At 38.9% G+C, this 16,932-nt stretch overlaps 3 protein-coding genes across 4 annotated transcripts; 1 reads left to right on the forward strand and 2 right to left on the reverse strand.

The window, feature by feature from the left end:
• Nucleotides 1–6,390: 6,390 nt before the first annotated feature.
• LOC122001294 (probable WRKY transcription factor 72) lies at nucleotides 6,391–8,949 on the forward strand. The gene is made up of 4 exons (XM_042555968.1): nucleotides 6,391–6,571; nucleotides 7,117–7,641; nucleotides 7,737–8,203; nucleotides 8,341–8,949. Exons 1-4 carry the CDS (start codon nucleotides 6,476–6,478, stop codon nucleotides 8,741–8,743), a joined length of 1,491 nt encoding a protein of 496 aa, XP_042411902.1. The 5' UTR covers nucleotides 6,391–6,475; the 3' UTR covers nucleotides 8,744–8,949.
• Nucleotides 8,950–9,166: 217 nt separating this feature from the next.
• LOC121999330 (pectate lyase-like) lies at nucleotides 9,167–10,978 on the reverse strand. The gene is made up of 5 exons (XM_042554025.1): nucleotides 10,785–10,978; nucleotides 9,980–10,661; nucleotides 9,744–9,847; nucleotides 9,481–9,619; nucleotides 9,167–9,391 (listed from the first exon to the last, which is right to left on the reverse strand). The coding sequence occupies exons 1-5, from the start codon at nucleotides 10,976–10,978 to the stop codon at nucleotides 9,167–9,169; spliced, it is 1,344 nt and encodes a 447-aa protein (XP_042409959.1).
• A 2,454-nt stretch (nucleotides 10,979–13,432) lies between these two features.
• On the reverse strand, nucleotides 13,433–14,923 carry LOC122001296 (homeobox-leucine zipper protein HAT5-like). 2 transcript variants are annotated; one of them, XM_042555974.1, is made up of 3 exons: nucleotides 14,450–14,923; nucleotides 14,340–14,367; nucleotides 13,433–14,078 (listed from the first exon to the last, which is right to left on the reverse strand). In XM_042555974.1, the coding sequence occupies exons 1-3, from the start codon at nucleotides 14,504–14,506 to the stop codon at nucleotides 13,510–13,512; spliced, it is 654 nt and encodes a 217-aa protein (XP_042411908.1). In that variant the 5' UTR covers nucleotides 14,507–14,923; the 3' UTR covers nucleotides 13,433–13,509. The 2 variants fall into 2 exon arrangements, with proteins under 2 accessions (XP_042411908.1, XP_042411907.1); XM_042555973.1 differs by lacking the exon at nucleotides 14,340–14,367 and having other exon boundaries at nucleotides 14,450–14,882.
• Between the last annotated feature and the right edge of the window lie 2,009 nt (nucleotides 14,924–16,932).

A 16,932-nucleotide genomic window follows, 5' to 3' on the forward strand; every position in this document is an offset into this window, starting at 1 on the left:
ACTGTTAGACCCTAGTGAAAAATAACTTCATTGTCCTGTCTATCTTACTGTTGTTTGAGCCATCCTTTGTACTTGAAGCCATTTTTAAAAGCAATAATTAGGGTGGTCCAGCTCCTCTTGGGTGCTGTATCTAACAATGGTTAGATTTGACCTACTTCAATATGATAACTGCAAATTGGATGCTTTCTCCGAGTTTCAAGAAAGTTACTTAAGTTTTGAGATCTGAAATGGAGAGATTGTTAATTGCATTGGTTTCAAGAATTCATGTATCCTATCAAGATTAGCTAACTCTATTATATCTGTTAAGATTCTTTGATCTCATCACTAGTTTTCATGTGTGTTTGCTTGTCGTTATAGGTTTCTCGCTCGAGCATAGAATCGGATCGCCCTTTGCCCCTGATAACAGATAAGGTTTAGGGTTACAAGTAACACAATATGAACAACTTGCCAATATATTTAACTCAGATAGTTCAACTATTTCAATGTTTTAGCTATTTGATGGTTACATGAGCTAAATCCACCATTACATTAATGCCCTATTCTTCGTATCCTACACGATAGCTACTAGCTAGTATTAGTTTGCGATTTACATCACGAACTATAGTTGACTAGATAAATAAAATAACTATATTTTCAGTGTCTTTTCTAGGGTTTAACTTGATCCAGTTGAGCCACCTTGATCTCATGTTCAGCATTAACTCTATATTAAATCCCATGGTGGCCTAATAAGAAAATGACAGTTTGATTACTGATTAATTACATATGATAATTAGGCAAGTTGAGTCTCGGTTAAGTGCCTTCAACTGCCAAAATCTCTTAACAAGAGTTGACTAGGCGGTACAACCGATTGAATGGCTCTCGGTATCTAAGGCAAGGGTGCGAATTAGGGAGTTAGATGAGTTTCTTCACCATGAGATGCATACTATTCTTGCAAGGCCAATGTCAAGTAATTTGTTGGTGCAATCAACTTTTGATCGAGGTTTGATCAGTTGAGTTGAGATTTTGATATTTAATCAATATGTAATTTAATCTAATGAGACATCAAGTAGGTCAAAATTAACTGGATACTTAATCGTCGATCAATTAATATGTTAAGTTGATTGAGCGAAAAGTCAAGTAAGTCAAGGTTGATTAGATACTTTACAAGATATGAAAAGTCCAAGTGGATCACAGTCGATCGGACATTTGGCGATTGGAAGTCCAACATGGAGTTGGCATGAGACGGAAAGTCCAAGTGGGTCACAGTTAACCGAACACTTGGTGATCAAAAATCCAACAAACAGTTGGCAAGAGAAAAGTCTAAATGGGTCACGATTAATCGGACACTTAACGGTCGGAAGTTCAACAAGGAGTTGGCATGAGGTGTGAAGTCCTAATAGGTCAAGGTTGACCAGATGTCAAACAACAATGAAGTCCCAGCAAGTCAAAATTAATCGGATGCTAGGTAACATGGAAGTTTTGATAGAGCAAATTTTTGAAGGCCATAATTTTTACTCAGATATCAGAACGAGATGATTTTTAATATGAAACAGAGTTTATTCATAGATCTATTATATTTGTTATTCAATATCAGTCGATAATGATGGCTTTAGAAATTGAATAGAAGTAAATTGATTCGGTTGTTTGTCTCGACATATGACATCAATCGATTTATGGTTGATATCAATCGACTGATGGCTTCAGAAATCGAACATAAATGAGTCAGATTCGTTTGATTTGATTCGACTGATGACATCAGTTGAATGATGGTTCACATTAGTTGATTGATACCAATCAAAATTAAACAAAAGTGAGTCAGATTTACTTGTTTGATTCGACTTATTTGATCAGTCGAATGATGATTTACATCAGTCGATTGTGTAGGACTGTAAATGCGCTAGAGGAGGGGTGAATAGCGTTCGTCAAAAATTGCGACTAAAAACAAGTTACGCGGCGGAAATAAGGAAGAAAGGAAACAGAGAAACCAAGCGCTAACACAAGTACTTTTTCACTTAGTTCGGAGCCTTCAACGATTCCTACTCCAAGGTCCGCACTCGTCGAGTGCTTTCGTCTATCAGTTCGTAAAAGTATTATAAAAGTTGAGTAGAAGAACTAAAAATAACAAAGTTATCGACAAACAAAAAGGAAAATGAAGTCTCTCGTTCCTCGAACTTCGAAGCAGCCTTTTGGTATCGTCAGAGCCTTTTTGGAATAGCACTTGAATATGAAAGTCGTAATAGTTGAGGTTATGAAGCTACTGGTTGAAGACCCTTATATAGGCCCATTCCGCGCGCTTGAAGCCCCTTCGAGCGCTTAGACCACGCCAGTCGACGTGGCTCGGCCAATCGACATAGCTCGGTCAGTCGACGCGCTCCAACCTAGCTCTTGGATGAGTTTTCGGGTTCAGGTGCATGGACTGACTCTGGACCCCCGGACCGCCAGAGTGCCTGCGGCACCTGCCCGGACAAGCTCCAAGTGCCCAGATTCCTTTCGAGTGCCCAAACTCCTCTTTTTCCAGCATTCTTCCCTGCAAAAAAGAGTTAGTCATGGGCAGTAAAAATAAATATACCTTGCAAAATAAAGTTGGCCCAATTAAGTAAAATAGTAGTAATTAGATCCTGTCTCTTTGAGACCAAGATCTAGTCAAAGTCTTAACTTAGGTTTCCCAAATGGACCTAAACTGGATTGATACCTACAGTTCCCTCAATCGGGAACGCGTCCTCACTGGATCTCGCCTCCAGTTGCTTATCTCCACTTACCAACTACAGTCGCTTGACTTGTCTTTGACCCACCAGGTCTTCTGGTCAGTTGTCAGGTCCGCAAATCCAACTGGACTTTGGTCGATTGTTAGGTCTCGCAGACCCAACCGGACTTCTCACCAGATATCGGGCCTCGCGAACCTATCTGGACTTCCCACTAGCTATCGGGTCCCACGGACCTAGCTGGATTTCAACTTGGTGTTAGGTCCTTTAGACCAGTCAACTTTTGTACACTTAGTAAAGCAATTAGATCACAAAATACTCTAACTTTAAACCCTTTGTCATTTATCAAAACCTAAGTTAGATCATTAGTGCAAATTACACCAATAGACTGATGTTCAAATTATCAATAAAATCAGACAAATTTTAGAAAGGTTCAGTGGGCGTTCAATGGCAAGAATATGTTGAAGACATATTAATCGATTGATGGGTAAAATCAGGCAACTAAAAGAGGGGTTTCGAAGAGTTTTTCATGGTCAGTTCTTCGAGATTTTGGAGTGAAATATTGTTGTATTTCCAGACCAACAGAAGAGAATTCCAAATAAAAAGAAAACGTTCAAAGTAAGATTCCTACAAAGTTGTTTATACTTATTGTATTTACTTTCATTTCTTATTTTCTTGTTGTATTCTTGTAAAAACAATTTATAAGAGACTTTTTCAACTCCAGAAGGTGTCTAAAAAGGAGATTGTTATAGTGAAGGAAGATCGCTAGGAGTAGACTTTAAACTAGTCATCTTAAGAAGTGAATACCAAATAAAATCTCAGAGTTATGCATGTTGCATTGATTTTGATTCAAATTTTTGCTACACATTCAAACGAAGAGCACAAGATTATGACAAAGTGATTGAAGCTATTCAGTTCTCCATCTTCTAGCTCGCACGGGTCCTAATACGACTCTCCTTGTGTACGTAAGATTTGAGTCAAGCAATGTAGGCTCAATATATTGAAATGAGCATAGAAAAGGACATGTCCGGTCTAACAATATTGGTGAGGAGTAAGATTTGAGACACGACACACTATCATCGGTTGGTGTAGAGAGTTGGCCTGATATTTTCACATACATAGAGATATATATATATATATGTCGATTCATCGTCTTCTTCTCTTTCAAATTTATGCCGCTTCTATGATCTTAAAACAATGCAAAATATTAAGCAGGAGTGGTCCAATTGATCACGCATCCATTTGACCACCTAACCCTAACCACCATGTGCACTCTGACTTTGTTGAGTATGTTAATTCATTCAAATCACCTCCTCTTATTTATTAACTCCTTAATTTCCTCACTGCTCAGCCTCCATTTCATTATTCACACTTTGAGAAGTTTAGTTAAAGTTTGAATCCAATTTGCATACATAATGCAATCACATTTAAATTTTATATATGCGATGAATATAGAGTATTATCTTTGAACATGTACATTAGGACTAGAGCCGGCCCTAGAGTAGTCAAGATAGGGCCGGCACATAGGGCCCCACCTCTCGCGAGCCCAATTTTTTTTTAAAGTAATTTGTTTTATATTTTTTTAAACATAAAGCTAACAAGACAACCCGTGGTTATTGAGTAAAAAATTTAAATTAAAAAGGAGTTAATTATAAATTATAAATTATTATAAACTTCTTTTAAAAGTTTCGAAAAGAGAAAAAAAAAAATACACCCAAAGCAGGCTTTATCCTCCTTTGAACTTTTCCTTATTTATATCTCCTTATATCCTAATCTTTCATAATCCAATTTTACTCATCCTCAAACTCTTCGTCTATGTTAACCACCATCGTTGCCATCTTTCAAATTCAACATTATAATTAGTGGCAGATCCAAAAATTCAAGTATAAAGGGACAGTCACGATAAACAAAGGACAGTATCCCTCATCTCCATCAGTGAAACCCCATAATACTAGGGATTCCACTGCCGGCAAAGGGGGGCGACCGCCGATGCCGCCCCCCACTAGATCCGCTCCTGATTGTAATTTTTAGCGTCATTGTCATCGCATCATCATGTTGCCACTCTCACACTGTCGCCCATGAGCGCTACACAGTAGTGTATGCGCTTAAACCCTTCGATGCTTTAATTTAGATGGAGTTTTCTTGCTTGATGCCGGTTGATTTAGCTTCTGATAAAATGAAAAATAATTGAGCTTACTCAAATTTTTACTTTATCCCTTTTTTTTATTCTAGTAAAATTCCTACTGCACTAACTGTTTAAGTTTCTCCTTGCTCCAACCATCACAATAACAGTTCAACAATTCAATTTTATTATCAATTCACATATGAATTTGATTCTTATTTTATGATTTACTATTCTTAGCCATGTGGAATATAATCGTTTGATTATTATAAATCTGTTAATGAAATTATTTCTATAGCCTCGATTTTATTATTTTTTATATTAATGTGATTATTTTTTAACACCAGACCTTCACTGCATCGGGTAGTCATCTAACCACGTGGTTAGAAGCATCATCAAAGCTTTTCGCATTCATTGGCATAATACAATGATAAAACACTCAGAAGAACTATGCGTCTATGGAACTGAGAATATGTTTTTTAACAATAATAAAATGAAGTTTTAGAAGTAAATTGTATAATTAAAACAGTCATCTTACTCTTCAATTAAGAATCCAAGCCTCTAATAATCAACTCTCAATTGATTTAATGAAACATAAAATTAAGTTATATTAATATTCTTTTTTTTTTCTTTTAACACCAAAAGTAATTTAAGACTAAGTAATTTTAATTTCTTATCCTTCTTAAATCATAGATGCATAATTTAACTTTTACTATCGGCATCATTACTTCTAATCGTCTCAATCATTATTAGTTCTTCATCATTCTTTCCTCCCTTCTCCATCTCTAATTTTTACTATAATTTTCTCCTTCTTATCTTTTTTATATCACAAAGCATCAATCCATCTGTCTCAATTTTTCTATATATTGACACAACTACATCAATTCATCTGTATCTCATTATTTTTAAGAAAAAATTATATTTGCATCTATCCATCTATGTACTTCATCGAGATGATATAAGATATTCTCATTAGATAGTTAAAGGTATGATTAATAATCTAATTTTTACTTTATTTTTGAATTAAAATTTTTATAGAATAAATCATAATAATATTATTTAATTAAATATTTATTTTATATAATTTATAGATATTCATGTATTATATATTACGTGTACGTGATGTCTAATATGAATTAAAATTTTGCTTAGAACTCAACTTGACATTTAAATTCTGTCCAATTGCACCATATAGTCAATGCCGCAATAATAAGCCACAATAAAAATGAATCTTAAGCCTTAATTTCTCAGAGATCCTGCACTAATTAACCCTAATTAAGACTGCATCTGAATTAGCGGTGACTTCCTTGGACGTCGTTTGGTGGTCCACGGCGCCGATAGTTGACCTCCGACGCCGGTGGGCCATCGCCGCCAGCCTTGCAAGGCCACCGGCCATGACCCACCACCCCCGTTTGACCCCAAACATTTGATTAAACCACGTGCATGAGATCAAACCACTGTTCCGTTGATTTGGCCGTGCGCTGATGAAGAGGTCGTCTTCACCCTAGCAACATCCGCGTCACAGACGTTGAAAAACTTTTATCTTTCGGGGTTGTTGACGTTAATATTCATTTGCGTGAGTTTTTGGATAATTGAAGTTGTCTTGGATCCGTCTTCTTTAAATGAGAGCCGGAAGGGAAAGTTTCAGACACAAATTTAGAAGGTTGCGTTAATGGAGGTGCTGCTCAAAGGAGGACCTTCTTCACTTAAAGAGGAGCTAGGAATCAGCACTGTGGATCGTGAGGACGAAGGTGCAGAGATGGGAAAGGTTTGACTAGCTTAGCTTCTTCTCTTAATTCCCTTCCTTATTCCATGAATTCATTCAACTGATTAATTTCTCTTCTTCTTCTTCTTCTTCTTTTTTTCTTTTAATGATTTAAGTTTCATGCTAGCTGGTTTAAGAACTACTAATTTGTTTGATTTTTGGTTAGTTCTTGTTTACTTAATTGGATATGTGTATATATAATTAATGATTTTGTATCCCAAGGTCTTTCAATTTTCATTTGCACACAACTCCCAAGAATATTAATTAATTAACCAATCTATAATATATCATAATCATTTGTTTTTTGTCATTAATTAATTTAATTCTGTTGAGGATGAACAAAATTTCAAATCCTTTTCTTATTTATCCAACTATTTTCTTTGTTTTGATTCATAACTACCACAACTTTGTTGAATTTCTCAATATAAGCACAAGATCGAAATTCGTTGAAGGTGAGGCTGAATTAGTTGAGTTTATATCATTTAGGTCAACACAACTTAATTGCTCATGTTGATCACTATCTATTTTGTTTTGATTTTCATTTACAGGAGGAGCAGCTGCGATCTACAAAAGCAGAAATGGGCCAAGTGAAACAAGAGAATGAAAAGTTGAAGTCGATCTTAGCGCAAATGGTAAGCAGCTACCAATTGCTGCATAAGAACTACTCTAATTACGTCGAACAAGGGAAACCTAAGCCACCTACCGTAGAAGGTAAAGTTGAAGAAGAAGAGGAACATGATCTAGTTTCACTGAGGCTGGGGACGAGTAGTTCCACTGCTGGGCAAAAGAAACCTGAAGAGATCATCATCAACAACAACAACAACAATAATAACAACAGCAAAGATCACGACGATAGTGGTAGTGAGAAAGAAAAGGAAACAGATCTAACTCTCGGTCTCGACTTCAAGATCGATGGCCTTAATAATCCTAGCCCCGAGAACAGCTTCGAAGAGTCGACAAAGGCACCCAAAGACAGTCCCAAGAACAGTAGCGAGGAAGACGAATTAGCTTCTCAACAGCCTCAAGTGAAGAAAGCTCGTGTCTCAGTAAGAGCACGATGTGACACACCTACGGTATGTTAATTAATTTATTCCCATTTTACATATGATTTTAAGGGGGGTTCTATATATTTGGTGTTGTGTTAATTGGAATATATATATATATATAGATGAATGATGGATGCCAATGGAGGAAGTACGGACAAAAGATTTCCAAAGGAAATCCATGTCCACGGGCATATTATCGCTGCACAGTGGCACCGGCATGCCCAGTGAGAAAGCAGGTGCAAAGATGTGCACAGGACAAATCGATATTGATAACTACGTACGAAGGCAGCCACAATCATCCTCTACCGATGGCAGCCACCGCCATGGCCTCCACCACTGCGGCGGCGGCGAGCATGCTCATTGCCGGGGCTTCAACCTCCTCAGCCACCAACAACACCAGTACCGCCGGCCTCGATTTTGGTCCTTTAATTAGGAACGTTCATAATTCAGCTGGTTCTTTTAGAGAATCTTATCTTCCCGTTCCTTCCTCCATGTCTTCTACTCCTTCCTATCCCACCATCACCTTGGATTTGACGGCGCAGCGTTCAAATTCTACTTTCCCGCTCAACCAATTCAACCGATTCCCGAGGTATATATATGCATGAATATTCCTTTAAATTTAGTGAATTATACTCAATGTGGTCTGACCCTTTCTCAGAATCTGTATTAACGGAAGTTTCGTGCATCTGATGAAGATGTGTTTATAATTTTTTTTGTTCCATGTAGGTACTCCTCTCCAAGCTTCAACTTCTCATCCTCACAATCTTCCACCTTGAGTTCGACTTCATTAGCTTGGAGCAATGGATTCTCGGGCTATAGGTCATCTCAACCGCTCGTCAAGGGCCCCTTTAATCTTGGAAGGCAACCCTCCTCCATCCAAGACTCTTTGTATCACCACATCTTGCAAAAGGCCATGAGCCTAAATCCGAACTTGAACTCGAACCCGATGAAGCAGGATAATCTGTTATTGACCGACACCATAGTGAAGGCGATCACAGTTGACCCCTCGTTCCAGTCGGCAATTGCGGCCCTTGTATCATCGCACGTCGGCGGCAATAATGGTACTGCTGGAACCGGGAGAGATCAAGGTGGGCTCGGATCCAATGATTGTGGATCGAGCTTGAGTTAGCAATTGAATCAGTAGAATGAAAATATTGTCCTGAAATTGTATCTTATAGACTCGAGGCTTCTCGATCACAATTGGAGATAAATTAAGAGATTTTGTACTGAGGGATCGGAGCTAGCTAGGAACAATTTTAGGACAATATTTTCATTAATTATCTGTATTTTGTGGACAAGTTTTTGTGAGGAGTAGACCAAATCTTCACAAAAACAGCATGATTTAACTTTCAAAATTGAAACACAAATTAACTTGAGGGAGAATTGATAGATAAAGAAACAAACACAAATGCAGAAGCAAAATTGTCGTGCAGTAGTAGTCCATCATCGATCCAAGCTGTCGAATCAAGTAATGAGCCTAGCTAAACACAGGCCTTGTGACCTGAGGTTCATGCTAAACTCCGGTCCGAAGACAACTCATCGTCAGCCTTAATTAACAAGGCCGGCCGCGGACGCAATCGAGCGCGCCGGAATAGCGGGTGAGCCTGGTCACGAAGGTGCCGGGCTTAGCCTTGATGAGATCTCTCTCGTCGATTGAGTTGGTGTTGGGATCCACTCCTGATGGCACAAACACTGCTCCGTTCATCAACAGGTCACCTTCTGATCTCCAGTTCCAGTCCTTCCATATGTTCTCCGGAGAATACTCTCTCTTTGTCACCTGCAACAACGTAACATTCAATATAATTCTCTTAGCTCATTTCTTATGATTAATCAGGGATAACGTAGCGTTGAGCTTGGGATACGTACCTCCTTGGCGAAAATGTTGGGTGGAGCAATGAATCGATTGCCCTGGCTCAGAATGGTAGGGTTCTTGCTGCCGCCAATGGCGTACATCAACCAGTGCGTGTAGTCGTTGTTCACGACGTGCACGAAACCCCATCGGCACCTGTAGATCGTTCGATCGATCGATCGGTGCATGCATGATTAATTAGGATCGATCATATATATAAAGTAAATGAAACTCAAAATGTATGTATGTATCTATCTATCTTTAGTGTGTTGGTGCCTGCCTTGGCATTCTCTGAACGAGTCCTCTCCCGAAGTGGTTGAAGGCGACGGTGATCTGCATGATCGCATCCCCTGAGTAGCTATCGCTCGCCCCGAACAGCATCACCTAATTAATTAATTTAATTAAGATCAGTATCTTCAAATTAATAATTATTAATTAAGGAGAGTTTAGTTTAATTTAATCTGTCGGATGGATGGATGGATGGATGGATGGATGGATGGATGTATATATATATACATCGTTGTGCTGGGTGAAGTGGGAGTTGGAGATGGTGATGGCGGTGGATCCCATGATGGCGTCGATGAGGCCGTCGCCGCAGTTGGCCATGGAGACGTGGTCGATCCAGATGTTGCTGGAGCCGAAGATGGAGATGCCGTCGCCGTCGCTGCGTGTGCGGAAGCCGTAGTGCGTCTCCGAGTCGCGGATCATGCCGCCGTCGCCGGGGACGATGTCGTGGATGTGGAGGTTGGTGATGATCACGTTGTGGATGAACTGGAGCATCATGCTGGCGCCGCCGACGATCCGGACGTTGTAGCCGCGACCGTCGATGGTCTTGTTGCTGTTCACGATCAGCTCCTCGTTGAGCCGGATGATCATGTCGCTGGCGAAGACGATCCACAGCGGACGGTCCTGGATCACGCCCCACCGCAGCGTCCCCTTCTTCGGGTTCACCATGTCGTCGTCGGCCGGGTTCGTGACGATGTAGAACCGCCCGTCCAACCCGCCGGTCGTGTGCCGCCCGAACCCCTTGGCGCACTTGGCCATTAGCTTCCGGTTCTTGCTCCAGTCGCTGCGGCACCGCCAGCAACGGTCGATCGGGTTCGTCGCCACGCATGGCTCATTCTTACTGTTCATCCTCTTCCCGCGCAAACCTCTTCTCGTGTTGTTCGCCGTGTCATCCTCCATGTCGATCGATTCCCTGAAAAATATTATTTGTGATATTAGAAAACGTAATTTATTGTCCAATTTTTTTAAAAAAAAAAAAACTTACACCATGAATAAAGAAATTCTTACTGTACAAATTTGTATAAATAATACGTACGTGTGGACTTCAGCATTGAAGTGGCTGGTGACTGAGTCCGGGTCAGGGTTGTAGGAGGCTCGATTTTTAACTTCGGCTAATTCAGCCTTCTTCTTCCAGTATTCATCGAATTGGCCAATGTGGGCGGCGGCGAACGTAACAAAGAAGGTTAAGAAAAGAAGAGAGGAGAAGAGAAACCTGGGCTTTGAATCCATGGTAAAAAAAAGTTTTCTTGTTCTTGGAATTTTTATTTTGTTTTTTGATTTAATCAAATTAAACTTGTAGGAGCTACAAATGGAGCTCGAACAAGTGATAGAAATTATTTGACTAATGGGAACGAGACATTGTTCTATATCTCTCGATCTAATATGAAGGGAGAGGAGATCTTTAGGAACGAGAGATATAGAAGGAAAGTCAAATAGATAATTGTTTCCCCTTTTTTCTTGGTGAAACCCGACGAGCTTCTTTAAGATTTCAACGTGTGGAACGTGTTTTAGGGTTTGACTTTTCTTTCACTCCTTAAATTTCGCAGAGCTCCTAACTTATTCAATGGTTCTTAGAAGAGGAGGAATTTAAAATATATATTGGATCATCTGACCTAGTTAAGCAATTAAATTGTGTGTATATCTTTTATAACAAAGTTGATATGATCTTATCTTTTCTTGCTTTGAAGTTTGAAAATTAGATTGATTGATTGATTAAGCTATTTATATTATTCCAATTTATCAAAAAGAAAATTATAAATCAAAAGAATGATCAATAATTTACTTACATTTGAAAATGCCTCATCAAAATCTCACTTGCCATTTGAAAAACTTACCATCTTATCTCCCAACCACTCAAGCTATTAAATGACCATATAAGTATAAAACAATCATGAAATATCTTCTCTTCCATCCTATTTAGTGTATATAGTGGGTATTTACCCTAATAAGTGTTAGGGTTAATTATTAGTAGGTGTAAAATATATCATTAGGTACATGACTTCTCACATACAAAGGAGAGTTGCACTAGGAAAAAAAAAATGCTCTCATAATTTATCTATCTATATCTTGGCGTGGGGTCAGTAATACTGTTCACTTAGGATGAGTCATATCACCTTTTGCTCAAACAATGAAATATCATTCCTCCCGAGGCAATGGTACAGCGACAGGGTACTTTCTAAGTTTCTTAGACATCTAAGGATTAAATTTGAATCTCGGTTAAATAATGAATAAATTTTTCTTAATGATTAATTGATCTAAAAATAGTGAGATGATGGATTCTATGTGCTGCGAGCACTTTCTGATTTACACTATTGACCGATAAATTTTTTTATTGAATCAAGCTGGTTATCCTAAGATTAGTCGGTGTAAGTTGGATACCTAGTACCAACTAAAATCAAATATAATTTCAGTAATCTCCAGGGTTACGGTGTAACAATTAGACTCTCCAAGTGGTTAACCAAGCGTCTAAGATCTAAATCCCAACTCAACACACTGCAAAGATTTTTCTCTAATAGGATGATAAATTTAAGATAGTTGGTCTCTTAAATGGGCATATGCAAACACTTTCTGATTTATCATGGTGATCAGTAAAAAATTTCTCTATGATTGATTGATCACTTCTAGAATTAGTCGGTTCGAGAGTTAAATATTTAGATAAAAAAAATGAAATATCATTTACACTTTAGAGACTAAAAATTTTATTTAGAGAGCTACTTGAATAGTCAAGGTCTCCTCTTCTCTCAACGACATCCTTAGAGTTAATTAATTTAGACTTAAGACAGATCGAACGGAATTAATCCGCGTGTTTAATTAAGATATCATGGACGGCGACGAAATCCTGTCCGCAGCACGTGTTGCGAGTCCATAGATACGCGTGTGTTCCCACGTTTGTCTGTTTGTCCATAGATACGCTGCATGCGGGACCACCTATGCGAGCTCGACACGCGTCTAGACAAGTGGGGTCACTCCTGTGGTGGAATCGTACCGGGGGCCATTTGATTTGATGTTCCATGAACTAAGACCATGTGGCGAGACAGGTCTTGTCTGATGTGACGTCGTCAAAAATTGTTAACCGTGATAACCAACCCAACCTACCCACGAGTATGCATGGAACACTTGCGTTTCATTGACCATGTAATTTTACTCTCAATTTTACCCTTTTTGCTTTCTTATTATTAAATAAATGATTTTTAAGGAAAACGTGCGATCAAACTGCAGTTTAAGATCCTTTACTATGAATCTGCCATGATTAGAGAGGTAAAATAAAAAAATAGATATGCTCCTTTGAGAAATTTAAAAGCTTATTAAAAAAATTATAATTTTAAATGTGCCCTCGGTCAATTACTGGGGAAAAAAATCACCATAATTTTATTTGGGGGATTTTAGATGCTATGCCAATTCCCAGCATGTGAATTGAAAAGTAAAACACAAGAACTCCCCGAGAAGAGGAACACAATCGGATTGTTCCCAAGTGTCAAAATCATCCTCTCCAAACAGTGAAGCAGCACTAGCCATGGCGACAAACGCCAAAACAAGACGACGGTGTCACTTTTGGATTAGCATCCAAGTTAGTGATCGGGATTCCTCAGCTGTGGTGCTGCCATGGAAAATGCCTTTTTCCTTGCTCTGCTTCACCCACCACCACCACCACCGTCTTAAAGTTGAGCAGAGGAATAATTAAAATACATCGAAAACTCGTAGTTTTTATTATCGGGATAACAAGGCTAATTTGATACAGTGGTGAATTCTGGGAATTGCAGTTAAGGCCAAGACCAGAAGGCTTGGTCCTCCGCCTGTAACTCATAACTGCATGGATTGTGATCTGGCCTGAGGAAGCCATAACCAAAAGTCTTATCCTTGTCGACCGAATGGAGGGCATTCATGGTGTTGACAGAGTTGAAGTTCTCCTCCTCTTTCAAGAGAAGCTTGTTGGTGAGGAAAACCACCTCAGACTTGAGTTTCTCATTCTCCTTGGCCAGGTTATCATGATCGACCTTGAGCGTGTCGTAGCTAGACTTGAGGGATTCATACTCCTTTTCGAGATGCTTGGTCTTCGATCGAGCACGTCGATTCTGGAACCATATGGCTACCTGTCTTGGTTCCAGGCCGAGGTCATTGGCCAGCTGCAGTTTCCTCTCTGGCTCCAGCTTGTTTTCCAGTTCAAAGTTCTTCTCGAGCAACCGCACTTGATCGATCGCCAGCCTCCTCTTTTTACCCAATTTTGGAGTGAACTCATCCGAATCAGTTTCGTATATGTCAAATTTGATATATCTTCCTTGTGTCTCATCGGATCTCATCGTGAACTGTGAACCTGAAGTGTAGTATCGTTCTGCAGTTGAAAAAAAAAACAATACATTAATCATCATTTGACCAGAGAATTTGAATGATGAAGATAGAATTGAGAGAGAATGGCCAAATATTCTTTTAGAAAGTTTAATATCAGGCAAGAAGTTAAAGGATATAAATGCCAAAGAATCAATCGAGCAATTGCCCTTGAGACACGAGCAATAGTAACATTCGATTTGTCTTCTCAAGTGTAACATATCCTGGCTTTTTAATGTTTGAGGATGATGGATCTAACGAAACTCACTGAACTTGAACAGCAACATGATGGAATCCTTTGAGCAATTGATGAAACTAGAGCTTTAGTTTATGTTAAAGAACAGGAAAATTGAATGAAGGTGGAAATTAAGTAATTACCATTGCATCCACCAGCAAGAAGTGCCTTATGATCTCCATTTTTATAGGTCCTTCCATGCTCAAACAAAACTGACATGCTACCACTGCTATCAATTCTTCTTCCGGCCATCTCTATGATCAGTAGATCTAGAGGACCCGAATTCTCTCTGCCACGCGCTGTTCTCTAATCGACCTTATGACGGAAGAAGTTGGTGATCATCATCATAACTGAGCCTTGAGATGGGCTCTGAGATATAGGGTTGCTCCACCACATCTTCTTGTGTCCCCCAGATGGAAAGCAAAGGACCAAAGCAGAGCAAAAAGATGAGGAGGATAAGAAGAAGAAAAAAAAAGGGAGTTTGGATGAGCACAAGAGGGATGATAAAATGATTTGCTATACTTTCTGGGGCTCTCAGGGTGCTAAATAAGGAGCCCAATGAGATAAAGAAGTATGTCAAACAAATATATTAATAGTAACTAAGGGAGGAGAGAAACAAAGGTGTTTTCTTGTGGAGTATGTGATGCTATCTTGTGAAAAGGCTACTGCCTTGAATTGGTTTTATTGGGAGTTTACATCTTCACCATCAGTGAATGCAGACACTGGCTTTGCATTCTCTCTTAGGACCACAAGTCTTGAGATAAAATTAAGAGTGGGAGGAACTCTGAAACGGTACATGATTGGAGATGAGACTTCACAGTTATTTCTGGACTGGTAAAAGATGTCAGCAATGTAAAAAAAAGGTGGATATGAATGAGGTAAGATCTGTGAATTAGAAGTTAGGATGGAATATAGATGAAACATGAGACTAGATGAGTCAAACTAAAGCACAAAATATTGAAAGTGAAGTGAATGGTCCATGGCGTTTGCTTGTAAGCAAGCTCAATTCAAAAAGGAGATTGTGAGTTTTGGGGACATTTATGCATGTTGCACCAAGACCCACTACCATGAACCAAACTATTATAAAAGGATGTTCACCTCAATGGCAGTGATTTTCATGAAAAAGCACCGGGAAGATCCTTTTGGAGTAGTTTTATTCCCCCGCAATGTAGCATAGCCTCCATGTGTCGATATTCACCATTGGACCGTCAATTACGATTTGACCAAGCCATGAGATTGTATTTTGCAACACCATATGACATTTGAAAATATCACAAAAATGAAAAGCTTTATATTTCAGGGGAAAAGGAAGCAACAATCCTGCATAAATTAGTGTCACATCCCCACCTTCATCAGGGCTTGAGGGCATTCTTCTCAATGGTTTTTGTGTCAACTTCGCCAGACTGAAATGAATTTGGTCTCCGTTCGTGTTGGGGTAGTGCACTGACTCTCCCACAATTGTTGTATCAAGCTTAGAACACAATCTGAGGATTCAGGGAGTGTTGCATCCTGAACATCAGGGTGTTCTCATTTACAGAAATTGTTAGTTAGTTCCGCACCGACCCTTGCTTGACAATGGACTCACCAGGTGGTAATATAATGCTGTTACATTACCGATCCTTGTTCATTCCTAAAAGGAGGTCATGCATCAACCATTTAGAATCCAGGTCATGCCTACCAACTTTCACAAAAGTACCTAGTTGCTATTAAGCATAACTTCAAGCAGTTATTCGGTTTCAGATGAGGGATGAGTAGCTTCGAATATTCATACAGGGTCAGTGAGGCAATTAGATACTAACAAAGATGCACAAAGAATTTCCAATATGCAATAAATAATTCCAAGCTAAAATAGTAAGAGTATGTTGAAAGACGAGAAGTGGATCTGATTATCAGATGGTTTGAATCAAGAAGCAAGGTGTGATAAGAGACCAAATCAAATTAGTCACATGATTCATAAGGTGCATTTTCTCCTCTTTTTATCTTCTCTTGTATCATCATACATCTTTAGTTGCCCTTTTTTTATTGTTCTTGCTGACAGATTAACATAAAGACACCATTACTTGTTCCTCTTTGCTTAATTAAGTTCATCTGTCTAACTGCTTCATATCATACTAGACAAATAAGCTCACTGTTCCAATTATGTCTGTTTCAGGAAAACTAAGCGCACTTTTGATACTAACACAATAAACTATGTCACATTACGCAACATGGAAATCATGGAGATCACATTAGTTAAGACACCATAATTTTCCACGTAATGTGGACAGACTAAATTAAGTCGAAGTTCAGAGCTAATATTCAAGTACACTTCTGACTTCGCAGCTATAAAATTGTCCAGAATTTTGATGATATAATGAGCATATTGGAACAGAGTCAAACTTTATTAGCATAACATAGAGGTATAATAGTCTATTTGTCATACAAATGTGAGATAGACAACAGCGATCTATCTAGTCAAATAGCATGCAGCCAGGTGAGCATGCATATAACTACCAGAAGAAGACCATCAATAACTAGTAATTGAAACAAATCAGTTAGCCCAATCGTGACCATTAACAAACTACCCCTCCGTGTCCTCGGTATACGTTCAACATAAATTGGTCTTCCTTACAGGTGAACAAAAATA

Source organism: Zingiber officinale, chromosome 7A (genome assembly GCF_018446385.1).
Source record: "Zingiber officinale cultivar Zhangliang chromosome 7A, Zo_v1.1, whole genome shotgun sequence".
NCBI classification, from domain to species: Eukaryota; Viridiplantae; Streptophyta; class Magnoliopsida; order Zingiberales; family Zingiberaceae; genus Zingiber; species Zingiber officinale.